The 13,280-nt window shown below is 44.7% G+C and overlaps 1 protein-coding gene across 1 annotated transcript; it reads left to right on the top strand.

Annotated features, from left to right (window-relative positions):
* The first annotated feature begins 2,894 nt into the window (after positions 1 to 2,894).
* On the top strand, positions 2,895 to 12,905 carry GORAB (golgin, RAB6 interacting). Its single transcript, XM_080348517.1, has 5 exons — positions 2,895 to 3,009; positions 3,964 to 4,312; positions 6,627 to 6,728; positions 8,470 to 8,610; positions 11,228 to 12,905. The coding sequence occupies exons 1-5, from the start codon at positions 2,946 to 2,948 to the stop codon at positions 11,691 to 11,693; spliced, it is 1,122 nt and encodes a 373-aa protein (XP_080204643.1). The 5' UTR covers positions 2,895 to 2,945; the 3' UTR covers positions 11,694 to 12,905.
* Positions 12,906 to 13,280: the final 375 nt, after the last annotated feature.

The raw sequence follows: 13,280 nt of genomic DNA, 5'->3' as shown, positions 1-13,280 counted from the left end.
AGCTGGGGTAGTATTGACATGGATAGAGTTTGATAGATTTTTCACTAGAAAGAAAAATAAACAGATTTAGGAATTTTTGGCTCTTTTTCTTTCAGGGCTTTTTTCCCCCTGCCTCTTGAGTTGTATGTCAAAGTCCCTGGGGGCTCGTGACAGGGTGTGAAACAAAAGGAGAAAGGAAACTGTCCTTCCCTATACTTGCCTTTCCCTGTCTCACGTTAGGGCTCAGTCTTTTACAGGGAAAATGCTGCTTTGTGTGTTATTGCAACAGTGCAGAGAGTGGTGAGCAGAATCAGGTTAAAAATATACATCTAAGTCAGAGAGACCCTTGCTGGAAGAGCTTATCTGGCTCTTAAAAACCCCAAAAGGTTTTCAATATGAACTAAACCGATGGTACAAATTGCATGTCCTGGGTTGAAATGTCATCTGAGGTCTGACCCTGAGGTCTGATCTGGAGGGTTCAATTTGGCAGCCAATGATGACAGTTCCACACCGATTTGGGGGTGGGGGTTTGTGTGATCTGTTGGCACTGTTGGCAGACTCCAGGCCACTTAGACCAACAGAAAATGGATGCAACAGTCACAGAAGTCTCCAGATCTGCTAGCAAGGTAGCAGCTCTCGAAGCACAAAAAGAGCCAGCTCCAGATGTAAAAAGAAGGTTTGCGTTGTTGCTTGGGATGTTGTTCCAGAGGACAGAAATGAAGGTTTCTATGTTCTCTTCATCTTGCCTTGTCCAGCCTGTGTTGTATCAATGTCTGCTGGGAAAACACTTTATTCTTAGGTGGCAAATGCTCAGTGCCATGTTACAGTCAATGACATGAAGCAGCCAGGGGGGAACATGGGCAGCCTCTGTTTTCTAAATCTGCTGTTGGTAAATTCCCCATGAAATGACTTCACTGAGTTATAATTGTTCCTGGAAAAAGCTGGTCCAATGGCTGGTAATTAAACCTTTGGCTGATGGAAGCTGTTAAAATGGATTACTGCTTTGCCTATAGCATTATAGTTAACAACTCCAAAGTCTTTATACTTTTTTCTATAAAACATGTGGGAGTTTTATGCCTGGAATATCTGCAGCAATAAATTGAATATGGTGCTTCATTTTTGTTTGTAGTGTTAAAACCTGGAAGACAAGAAAGAACTAAGGTTCAAGAATGAGATCTGGTGTTTGTACTTCACGAAGCACATTTGGTTGAGATCTGTGATTTTGGTACAGCCTGTTACAGTGATTTAGCTACCCAGGGCCAATTTAGATTACCAGTTCCTATACAGGCATCTAAAAGGGGATTAGGTGCCTACACCTTGTTGTGGGGCAAACCAACGCCGATTCATTGTCAAACTCAAGCTGGCACCTGGCTCTGCTGTCTGGGCTCCCTGGAGTTTGAGAGCATTTGAGTCAAGGTTGGATTTCAGTTCTCATTCAGATCTCTTCTGTGCTTGGTCAGGTTTCCACAGGAACTGCTTGGCACTCCTCAGCCTGGGCTTACCCAGAAAGGACCTCCTGGTCAGGACCAAGAGAGCTGAGATAACCACACTCTGCTGGATGCCTGTGACACCTGCACTTGTTATCAAGGCCTACAGCTGAGCCACAGGTGAGAAATGGGGGCACCCTGTTCCCCAAAGGTGCTCAGCCAAACGCCATCAGAGCCAGTCAACACCTGCCAGCTCAGCACCGCTTCTCCTCCGAGCACGGCTGGGGTTTATGGGATGCGTTAGTCACGCAGGAGCCGTTAAAAAAAGTGCTTCTGCGGTAAATTGCGAAGTCATATGTGGTCATCACATTTTGAGTTTGCGCTAGGCGCAGCAGTACCTCGAGGCTTGACTGATCCCTTACAGATTGGAAACTGTGAGGGATGTGGTTAGGCACTGAAATGTCCCTGTTTTATTGACAGTGATGTATTATTTAAGCCTCCAGTCCCCTGGATGGCTTCAGCTAAGCCTGGGGCTTGTGCCCTTGTGTTCCAGCCCCAGCTTTCTCCCAGTGGGAGGTAAGCTTGTTTGCAAGGCCTCCGATAGGCTTGGAGCAGCCACAAGAATTTGGTCTGGATGAAAAAAAAATACTTGTTTTCATGGCTACTGAGAGAATATTGCTGTATGTGGCAGGATTTTTTCAGTTTATACCTAAGGAGGGAAGCATGTGTGTGCACCTTTGTGCCTAATACTCAAAGCAGACCTTCAGAAACATCAGTATGGGGAAAATAGTACCTTTCCTTGCCAGTTTAAAGCACATCAGCAGCTAGTTGTGCAGATGTCCCTGCCTCATAGGCCTTTTACTATACAGGTCCCAAAGATAGAGTTCTCTGTATACCACACAAACACAGCTCAAGATGCACTGCAGAGGGCATCTCACCTAAATGCAAATTGTAAATGACCAGGGAGGCGTGCTGATGCTCCTTGCTTTATTATGCCTAATTATAACAGACTTTCTCCACTCTTCATGGCATGGCACTCTCAAAAGCCGCAGGGACGTGCACCAAGCCCCACGCAGCGTATTCCGCACTGCAGAGCTGCACATCCCGTGTGCCAAGCCCACGGCAGCGCTGCTGCTGCCCGGCCGGCCCTCCCGCAGCCCGTGTGCTGCCCTGGGACCACCGCGGCCGGGACCGCCCGCCGGACCCGTCGAGGAGCCCTGGGGCTGTTCCGCCGGTGAGCGGCACCCAGGGGCGGCCTGGGGCCGACAAGCCCTGCCAGCCCCTCAGCGTACTCCGTCCCGCTGCCCCTCCGCAGCACAGCGACCCCCGCTCTGTCGCGCCCCGACCCCGCGGCTGCCCCGCCCGGCTCCTCAGGGCGCCATGCTCCCTGCGCCGCCACGTTGCCATGGAGACGCGAGGCCCCCGGCGCCGCCGGCCGGGGCTGTCCACGGCGTTCGCCTGCGGCGGGAGGGCGGCGGTGTGGGGGCAGCCGCGGGCCCTGCGGGCCGCGCCGCCCCGTCAGCGGAAGGAGGAAGCGCCATGGCCGAGGCCTGGGCCGGTTTCTCGCAGGAGGAGCTGCGGCGCCTGCGGAGCCAGCACCCAGGTACGGACCCGGCTGGGCTGTGGCGGGGCTGGGGCTCGGGACCGCGGTGAGCGGGGGACAGCGGGACCGGGGCCAGCGCGGAGGAGCCTCCGGGCCCTCGGCAGCCCCTCAGCCCTCTCGTCGACACCTCGGGCCTTCTCCCACCCCGGCCTCTCTGTGCAGCCCCCCCAGCCCTCCACGTCCCTTTCCTCGGCCTTGCCATCCCCCGGGGCTTCCCGCCCCCTTAGCGCTCACATTCACCCCCATCGATCAGCCGCGGCCTCCTCATTCAGCCCTTCTTTGCTCTACATCCGCACGGCTATCAGCCACTCTGCCCATCCCCTCCATCTCTGCATCAGACATCTCAGCTGCCCCAGGCAGCCCCTCGTTTCCCTTAGCCGGTGCATCGGCCCCTCCCGTCCAGGCTCCATCTCTCAGTCTCCCATTCAGCCCCTCCTTTTCTCCACCTGCAACGTCTCTGTCACATTTCCAAACTCTCCAGCCCCTTGTGCTGCACCACATCAGTCTGTCACCTCACTCGTGTTCCCAGCCTCCTCTTTGCCCATCTGTCACCTTATTCTCCCCCCAGTCTTTATTTTGTAGATCCCCAGTTTGCCCCCTAGACTGCCTAGGATCTTTCTTTAGTCCTGCATCCATCTCTGTGATTCCCCCAAGGGCAGCCTCCAGTCCTCGCTACAGTTCCTCCTTTAGCCCCTCAGTCCAAGCTCCTTATTCCTCTGTCTCCCCATTTCAGTTGTTCAGATTCTCTACAGCTCCTGATTCTTAGGTTAACAAAACATTTCCGGGTTCCTGGGATTTCCCCCGTGTTGCCTTCCCTTGACACGCTGGCATGTCGTTTCTTTAGGTTGGTTTTGTGCCAGTTTGTTTTCTTGCCTGGAAAAGTTAACTCACAGAGTCTGTCTTTGAACTTGAGAGTGGATTTTAATCCTGTTTCTCCCTCTCATCAATTGATAGGTTTTTATGAACCCTCAGAGCAGCAGCATCATCCCCACGCTGTGAATAAGAGTCGGAAGCCAACACCAAGAGAAAAAGCCTTCCAGCAACAGTGTCAGAAGCTGGGACTGCAGGGTGGAGCAGCCTCTATTCCTCCTGAGCAGTTGCTTTCTGTACCAAAACACAAGCCTGGTCCTCCTGAGCAGCCTGTGCCACCACCTCATCCTCCTTCAGTGGGAGATCAAAGGCAAAGTGGCAATCGAGAGCAGCAGAAGGAAGCTGCGCCGCTAGATCCTTGTAATGGCAGTGACAATGCGCGGACCTGCCCTGCAAAGTCAGACTCCAAAGCGGAGAAAAAGAAAATGGAATTGTTAGTAAGTCAGTAAAATCAGGGGATGGATTTTATTATTTATTGACTCATTCTTTTGTTGTACAGTAAACTTTCCTATATCTAATAGCAAGGTTTAAGAGATTGTGTTTGCTTCCTCTGCGTTGAACCTTTGTTTTTCATCTCTGTGTGGGTAAAACCTGATTCAAAACAAAATTCTGTATTGTAATCCATGCAGATACGCACTGTGCTGTCTTCAAATAATTTCCAGTGGCAGTGGTACTTTATATCATAAAGTGCCTCAGATACAGGACTGTGTTAATGGTTTATGAAGACTTAATCTCACCTGTCTCCTGCTGCACAGACAAGCCAGCAGCCACAACAAAAAGCCCTTTTGGAATTGAATATGCCATGATTTGTGTAACTTTGGGTTCCCCTTTGCAATATTGCTGCAGTTTTCTTCTAGCTAGAAGTGCTGGTAAGGAGATAAAATTTCAGGTTTAAGCAGTTCTCTAGTTTTTATGATTCAAGATGAGACCAGTCTCAAGGCTCTCACCCTGTGCATCAGCGGGGTGCCTGTCTCCCTCAGAAGTGTCAATCTGGTACATGCGAGAGAAAGGAAAAAGCGCTGAATGTGGCTCTCTGGGAGTCTGACTGAATGTTGCAGTTACTTAGTTCCTCATCCAGAATTCAGACAGAAGCCTATGAAAGGAAGGTGCTCTCTAAACGCTAGAGAGGGCCGGCATTTTCAGTATGAGAAATTTCTTGGGTTTATGTCTTCATGTTTGTTTTGCTGTCTATATCCATGTGCTAGTTTTCTCTTTCTCCCCAGTGGGCAAAGCAAAGTTTGAGGGGCAAAAAGATGAATTGTTTTTCTAGGGCATATAGTTTATTTCTAAAGCACTTCAACAATGCTGCTCCAGCCTTGAGTTCCTTTGCAGTTCCAGAATTTTCTGCCTAAAATAATCAGCAAACACTAGCTGGCCACTAGAATCCATGCACCATTTGTATTCCTCCAAAACAGGGATCAGCAGCTCTCTGAGTGTGGTGTGCCAGACCCTGTCTCTAAAGGTGCTTCCCACTGGACAGGCAGGACTGTGGCCATCAGCAGCACCGGTGTGGAGAAGCAGAGTATGGCTTCTTTCAAATTTAAAATTCAAAAGGATCCGTCAGGTTCTGTTTTGTACAGTTGTGCCTTGAGAGGCTGCAGGTGCTGGCCATGCTAACGGCTGTTTACCTGCCTGGCTCCTGGCTGGGATCACTTACTCGCACATGGCTGTCCCTTCACCAGAACAGCAGCGCTTTGACGAGCAGTGCCAAATTCCTTGTATGGGTGCAGTTCACCAGTAGTACTGGCTGTTCTGCTCCTTCCTGATGGTGAAAAATACAGACACTATTTGACTGGACAGAAGACAGCTAAAGCTTTGCAGAGAAGTTTTTCACTCTGTGGGGAGCAATTGACATTTACTGCAACAACCAGCCCCTGAATCTGCTGAATTCAAATCAGCTTGTGCACTTGAATTTAAATCTTACTAAAATTATTTCTCTTTATGAGGTGTTAGGAAAAGGCTGATGAGGAGAAGTCTGAAGAGATATTCTTATGCAGGAATGGTTGTAAAGATTAACATAGCTGCATTACTTGGGTATTTTTAAACTAAGCTATTTTTAAGCTGAAACTTCTTGAGAAGGGGCATGAAGAACACAACAGGGTGGAAAAGTGGCAAAGCAGTTTTTGTTTCTCCTTAGTCCTGCCCAGTTGTGTTGTCAAAGGTTGTACCCTCTCATCTGAGACCTTGCCTTCCATCCTCTGAGGCTGGTTTTCTCTCTTGGTAGATATAGCCTAGAAAATGCAATTGCAAAAGCGAATTCTTGTTCTTCCACATTGTTCATTTGCATTGTAACTTTTACCAGCCTTTTATTTGTATCAGATTAATTATTTGGGGATGGTACTGTAAAGCAGACTTGTGAAAGGATCTGTTTTATGGAAAAAACTTCCAGAAAAAGAGGCTGTGTTGGCAGACCAAACAGCCAGTAGGAAACCCGAAACTGCTTCTACCTAGTGGGGAAGCACGTCCTTTAAATGAAAATTTCCACCCATTTCTGCAAAGGCGTGCCATGCCCTTTCTTCTAGCAAAGCTGAATTTACCAGCAGTTTACTTGCTTACGAAGACTTTTGTTCTGATCAGCACATTTCATCTGGAAATGTTTTATTGGTCTGAATGACTTCCCTGTTTATTGTTTCTTTGACATTTTCAGAGTTTGCTCCAGGAAACATGATGGTGAATGTTTGTGTTATTTGGGGAACAGAGAGAGAAAAGAACTTTCTATTAATTTTGATCTTATTGTCAATGAACAGGCAGGAAAAATCACGATGGGAAATCCTCCAGCAAGAGCAGCGGCTAATAGAAGAGAAGAATAAACGCAAGAAGGCACTCCTGGCCAGAGCTATTGCCGAGAGGTAAGGGGCTACGCTGCAGCATGGGCTAAGGAAGGGATTTTTATCTGCAACCAGTTGCGTATCTTCTATTTGAATTTCACTTTTTCCTCCTTTCTGTGCTCTGTCCGTACTGCTCCACAAGTGAGCAGCTGTGATTGAGATTTCCCTTTGATGACAAACTCACTAAGAAGTTGTGACTAAGCTTTTCACATTTCCAAAGCTGCAGCTCTGCACACAGATGGAAAAGTTATTACACAGTTCGAGAATTAGCTCAAGTCCTTGTGCCTGTTAGTAAGAGCCCATTGGGAAGTTGGGGTGCTCAGATGCTCATCCCTGTTCTGTTCGTGATTTATTTTCACTGGATTTAGGCAAAGTTTATTTGATTTCTAACCTATGAAGGGAATCTATGGCTATTTCTGTTCAGGCTTTTGACTCTTTCTTATTACTGTGTGAGAAGTGTTGAAAAGAGGATCAACTTAAGTAGGTACCATTTTACCTCTGGCTAATTAAAAATTATAAAAATTCACATGTTTTTGCAATTGTTATCTCTTGCTCTTCAGGTGAGCAGACTTTAAGACTTGTACAGTGTTATCCACTGAGAGAGTTTAAGACTGTAGGGAAGGATATTGGAGTAGCTGATGACACTGGATCAAGAGAGGAGATGTGAAGCTTTCAGGCTCACAGTGCTCTCCCAGACATGTGTGATGTTCTGCCCATTAAAGCTCTTGAGTAGCACAGGTGGACATAGATTCTCTCTGAGGTTCTGAATATGTTGTTTTCTTTTGCCAGGCAGAGATAAAACACAAGTACCTTTGGTCTGAGCCACTGTAGGACAGCAGACCACCAGGCTGGGTTCTTCCTCTTGTGTTGTTCTTCAACCAGAGCATGAGAGAGGAAGACTTGGAAAGTGATAGCTCAGGAGTTGTGTCTGACGTTCAAAGGCCTTCTTCAGGCTCCACGCAATACTACAGGTTGTCTTTTTCTCTCCACCTGCATCAGCTGGTCTAATGAGAGATCCTGTTGCTTCCTACAAATCTAGTCCTGCTTTCAAGTACCTGCTTTGGGGTGTAAAGCAGTGGCTTAAAGGCACAGGCTTGCTGGTGGTGATGAATGACAGCAAAGTGGCCTGGTGTAAAAGCTTTTTGAAAGTTACTTAGCTTGCTTGGGAGTGAAATTCATCAAAGCTTGCTGCCCTTAGCAACATTTCGTTGTCAGAACTTAAGAATGAATAGGCTGAGTTGAAAAAGGTTACATAAGGCTTGATTGAAATCCTTTGTGTTTGATGTAAAACTTTCCATTGACTTCACTGGGATTTGACTGGGCCTTTTGGGAATAATTTTGAAAAATGGAAATCAAGCTTCGGTTAGGTGACTTTTTGGCCTCAACTAACTGGGTTTCTTTGAAAGGGGATATTTGCAGGACTAAATACCCTTCCCCCTCTTGCTTCCCCCCCCCAAGCCATTTCCTGTTTCCTTACACTGAGAACTACTTAGATACAGCAGCTTCTTGTGTGTTTCCACAGTGAAGAAACACAATCCATTTTAGGCACTTTGATTATAGTCATTACGTAATTTTGCTGTAGTCCTTTAATAGCAGACATTTTAGATCCCCGTGGATATTAAAAAAGATCAAAAGTCTTAAACCGAAGGAGAAGCTTTCTGAATAGCTGTTAAAGAAGTGAGTTGCTCTGCAAATGAAATGGGGCCCATCATGCCAAGAAGAGAGGCTTGGAAAAAAAAAAGAATCCATCTTCCTTTTGCAGATCCAAAAGAACTCAAGCTGAAACAGCGAAACTAAAAAGGATTCAGAAGGAGTTACAAGCTCTGGATGACATGGTATCTGCTGACATTGGCATTCTGCGGAACCGCATTGATCAGGCCAGCCTGGACTACTCATATGCCCGGTAAGCGATGGATGAGGAGGAGGGAATAGCCCTGTCTGAGTAGAGGAGTGAAATGCTGTTTCCTGTCACCAAAGCAGTAATGGAGTTATGTCATTGCATTAATGTGTAGTTAAAGTGGTGACAGTCTGGAGGGCTTTCAAATCTTGAGGTAAAAGTGTGCTTTTTATTTCCTGATTTTTTCCCTTGGAATGTGGAAATCGAAGTAGGTTTTCTGATTTCAGACTGTGCTTTCCAGCTTTGTGCTGCCACGAGACAGTGCTTTAGCTGTGCAGTTGTCCATAAGCCCTGCTTTATTGTTTCAAGGTTGTTTATTTTTTATATTTTTTTTAAGAAGTCCTAAAGTGAAAGTCCTTTTCAGGGAAACTTGCTTGTTGATGACAGCTCTGGTCCTGTTGGAATCAATGGGATTAATTAAGCTTAAAACATATAATACTGCTGAAGTGATTTTGGAGCTGGAACCAAAAATTGAAGCAAAAAGCAAGCTTTCACCCTTCACAATGTGCCTTTAATCGCTCTGGTTCTGATGAGTTCTTTAAATGCAAGAAATTAATCGGAACACCCTATTAGTTGTGGGTAAACCACAACATCAGTAGATAAACATCAGCATGTTTATGTAGCCATTTAATAAAATCGAAACGTTAGGTTGCGGTTTTTAGTTCACGATTCAGTGTGTTAAGCATGTATTTCTCCTTATGACTTCTGCTATCCGTTGACCACAAGGCAATAAACGTGGTAATTAGTCTTTAAAAAAGTAGCAGTAGCAGCTAAAAAATAAGGATTATTTAATGTAATTATCATTTGAAATATCTAAGATTAACTATAGTTTCAGTAGCTGAGTGCATATGAATACTGAATTTCATATCCTGAGGAGGAAAAACATTTCAGTCTATTTTAGATTTAAGTCAGGTTCCTAAAACCATTAAATGCTCCAGGAAATTTCCTTACCAAAATTTTGGTATATAATGTGTCTATTTGAAATGCTTAATGGCTAAAGAGCACATAACATAAGTGTTTGACGTTTGGAAAGCAGTTTTTAATGAAGATAACAAAAAGGGATGCTGGTAGGATGAAGGGTATAAACTTTACAGAGTACTTAATGACTTTCATAAACTTAGTAAGTCTTCCTTTTTGTGAGGGAGGATTTGGAAATGTGAGTTAGATACTTTCAGTGTCATAGATTTATATGTTATGAGCCAAAGCTGGTTTACTTTTAAGTGATGTCTTTTAAAAGAACTTTTTAGTTCTTGCCTTATATATTAGGGCTAAAACACAAATGATTTCAGTGGGTCAAAAGGTGCACTATTAAATAGTCCTGAGCACATAGATAGTTAGAGGCATTTGACAATTGCCGTGGAATGAAATTTTCATACATGTGATGTGAGAAATATGTGTGAATTCAGCCCAAAGGTTTAACTCTGGAGAAGTTTCTAGTGCAGCATTAGTTTTTCCATTTCAGATACCCGACCCAGGGAAATTTTTGTGCCCACTTTCATTTCCCTTACAAAAAAGTCTTCTGCCCACTGCGGACAGAGCCTTTACGGCTGGGTCAAAGTTTTCTGATTATTATTTAAAGGAACATATTTGGAAAGGCTTTTCTGTGTCTGATTTCTTTCTGTCTTCCTGAGCAAAGGTTTTCTCCTGTCTTTCTCTTGCTTTGTTTAACCAGAAATTCGAGTCTGGCTTTATAAAACAGCTGGATTCTTTATTCAACCACCTTACTAATATTAGTTTTATGAGTGCTCAGTAAGGTACATTGTGTAGTCATTCTGGAAAACCCTTTGCATGGTCCTTTTCCTGATGAGCAAGATTGCATCTACCTTCCTATTAATTAAATCAGAATTAATATACAGATTCACTGAACGTAGTGGAAGATGCATCACTAATGTGGACACCAGCCATTAAAGCGCTAGATATCCCGGATGTGTTAACCTCAATAAATATTCAGAATATTTCCTTTTTGCTATATTTGTCATGACAGGAAGTTTGAATTGGCAGGAGGTGTGTGTCGGAGGGATGCTTACAATAAAATTCTACATCTGTTGCCATGCAGAAGTTGTGATCACTATTGATGTTGTATGCTGTGTCAGTCTGTGCTGCTCCTGATTTTCAGAACGTATCTGGGTGACCGGAAGAGTACACTTCTAGAGCAGATCCGAATGTAAATGTGTGTGCCACCATTGCAGCATCTATATCTGTTGCGTGGACGGTTGGCTTAGAAAAGCACAAAACTGTTTTGCAGTGTTTCAGTTCACTAGATAGGTGTTCATCACAAGTGCGGAAACACTACTATTTCTCATGGTTTCTTTCTGCTGCTAGTGATGCATCTCTTAAAACAGGTAGTAAAAATGCTTGATCATGATGCAATCTGTAGATTTCTAATGAACAAATGAACTCTTGGAATACAGCAGTGATGGAGGCTAATATGTCAAGAGGAAAAGATTTGATCAATTCACGCTTATTTTCTTCCCTTTTACTAACGTAGCAGCATGGCATGAATAGCTGGCATAATGCATTGCAGGGCATGTTGCATGTCAGGGATGCTTAAAGTATCTGTCTATCTGTCAGATTGTGAAGTGCTTTGAGAATTAACCCACTAGAGATGGTGATGATTTTGCAGGAAACGGTATGAAAAGGCTGAGTCGGAGTATGTGGCAGCCAAGCTGGACCTCCAACACAAGACAGAGATTAAGGAGCACCTCACGGAGCACCTGTGCACCATCATACAGCAGAATGAACTCCGCAAGGCCAGGAAGCTGGAGGAGTTAATGCAGCAGCTGGAAGTGGAGGCAGATGAGGAAAATCTGGAACTTGAGATAGAGGTGGAGCGGATGCTGCAGCAGCAGGAGGCAGAAGCAGGGAGACAAGCCAGCCAGTCACACAGTCCTGCTGGGACAGCGAAGGAAATCCCCACTCCTGGTGTTACAGCGCGGGAGAGTGAGCATGCTAACCATGCTGTCGCTTCTCCTGCTAGTACTGAACAGTTGGTTCACTCCGAAAACTCCGGTACCAAATCTTTCTCCAATATGGACAACCAAAATCAAGCAGTGACTCCAGGAAGCCCCCCAGCTTGTTCTGGGACGTGACTACTACATTCACATAAGCCAGCCAGTTATGGATAATATGCTCTCTGCAGGCTTGTGTGCCGTATATTATACCTGGGTTTCTGCCGTGCCAGTAATATGCATTTCATTTTTCTTTAATAGTGTTTTCAAATTTTAGAGGCTCTTTTTTTCAAAAGACTTTCATTTGGGGTTCTCCATCTGTCTTCATCATTCCGGTTTAAGTTCATGTTCTAACACCCAGCTCTTCATGGGGCTTTGTACCTTCCTGAAACAGGATACTTGGAAGTGAACAGTAGGGTTTTTCCAAAGGCTTTCAGCATATTGATATCACAGATACCTGTTCCAGGCAGTCTGCGAGAGATGCCTATCTACAGGAGCAAACATCCCAACTTACTCTGCTTCTGAACACATTCTGTCCCCTGACAACTGCGATAGGATGTTTGTCTTCCTTTGTATCCGTAAGGGATTAGTTTTCAACGGTTTTTAATCCTGTGAAACCCAAGTGCTTACTTTAATTATCTTCATAGCTTATACTCTTTCCTGTACCTGATTTAAAAGAAATTTGCATATTGAGGCAGCTTGCAAAGTCAGTTGTAATATTTCCTATTTATCACTTTGCCTATTTCTTTCCTATCATACTGGATCACACAAAGCTATATATTGATAACATTGTTATCTATGAAATCACAGCAGCTATGGTTTAACAAAAATGATGGGTTAATGGGTTACAGTATAAGACAATGAAGAATGTATGATGTAGAAGTAGAAACACACAAAAGAAACTATGTTACAATTAAAGCTGTTCTGTTGCAAACATTTTTCTCTGTCTTGGTTGCCTCAAAGTTCCAGTAAGTAGAGGAATCTCGTAATGAATAACCTCCACTGTATATTGGAAGTGAGCCTATTGTCTTATGATCTTCATTGCATTTTCTTGCCTGAAGAGTGGGTTTGTACCCCACAAGAAGCTCAGCTGTTTTGCTCTGTTGCTTTTAAAAGGCTTTAAAAAGCTATTCCAGGTGGAGAAAGTCTCAGGAATTCAAATAGAGGATATAGAAAACCCCTCCCGTAGACCAATGCATCTGCAGACTGGGGGGACAGCACTCATAGCTCTCCACTTTGGAATGGAGGAAAGCTACTTTCGTGATGGAAATGCTTTCTGTAAAGCCTGACTGCAACAACATGTCAGTCAGAGTTTATGAATGAGTTACTGAATGACACCGTCAAGTATGTAAATGGGAGACTGGTTGTCTCTATGGCTTTAATAGTGGAAAACATGTCACTACATTTCATTTTTATTCTATTAATAAATCAGTGCCTCTTCTGTGCAGTGTGTTTATTTTCAGTTGTGATATCTGATACTAATACACATATCCAAGACTTTTTCCACAGAAGGTGATAAATGACAATATCAGTTATGTCCTTTGGCACTTTGGCAACTTTCTGCTGCGTGGAAGTAGAACCTCAAAAAAGGCTGTTCCAAAATATGAAAACCTATGAAGCAAAGGCATGGCAGGATACAGCTTGGCAGGAATCTTTTCAACTAACCATGGCCTGACCAGCAGTGGAAAATCTCCACTGGTGCTTCCAATACACAGGAGAAAGATGTAT

This window comes from Nesoenas mayeri, assembly GCF_963082525.1.
Source record: "Nesoenas mayeri genome assembly, chromosome: 8".
Lineage (NCBI taxonomy): Eukaryota > Metazoa > Chordata > Aves > Columbiformes > Columbidae > Nesoenas > Nesoenas mayeri.
Note: the sequence above shows the minus strand (reverse complement) of the source record. Positions and strands in the feature narration are given on the sequence as shown.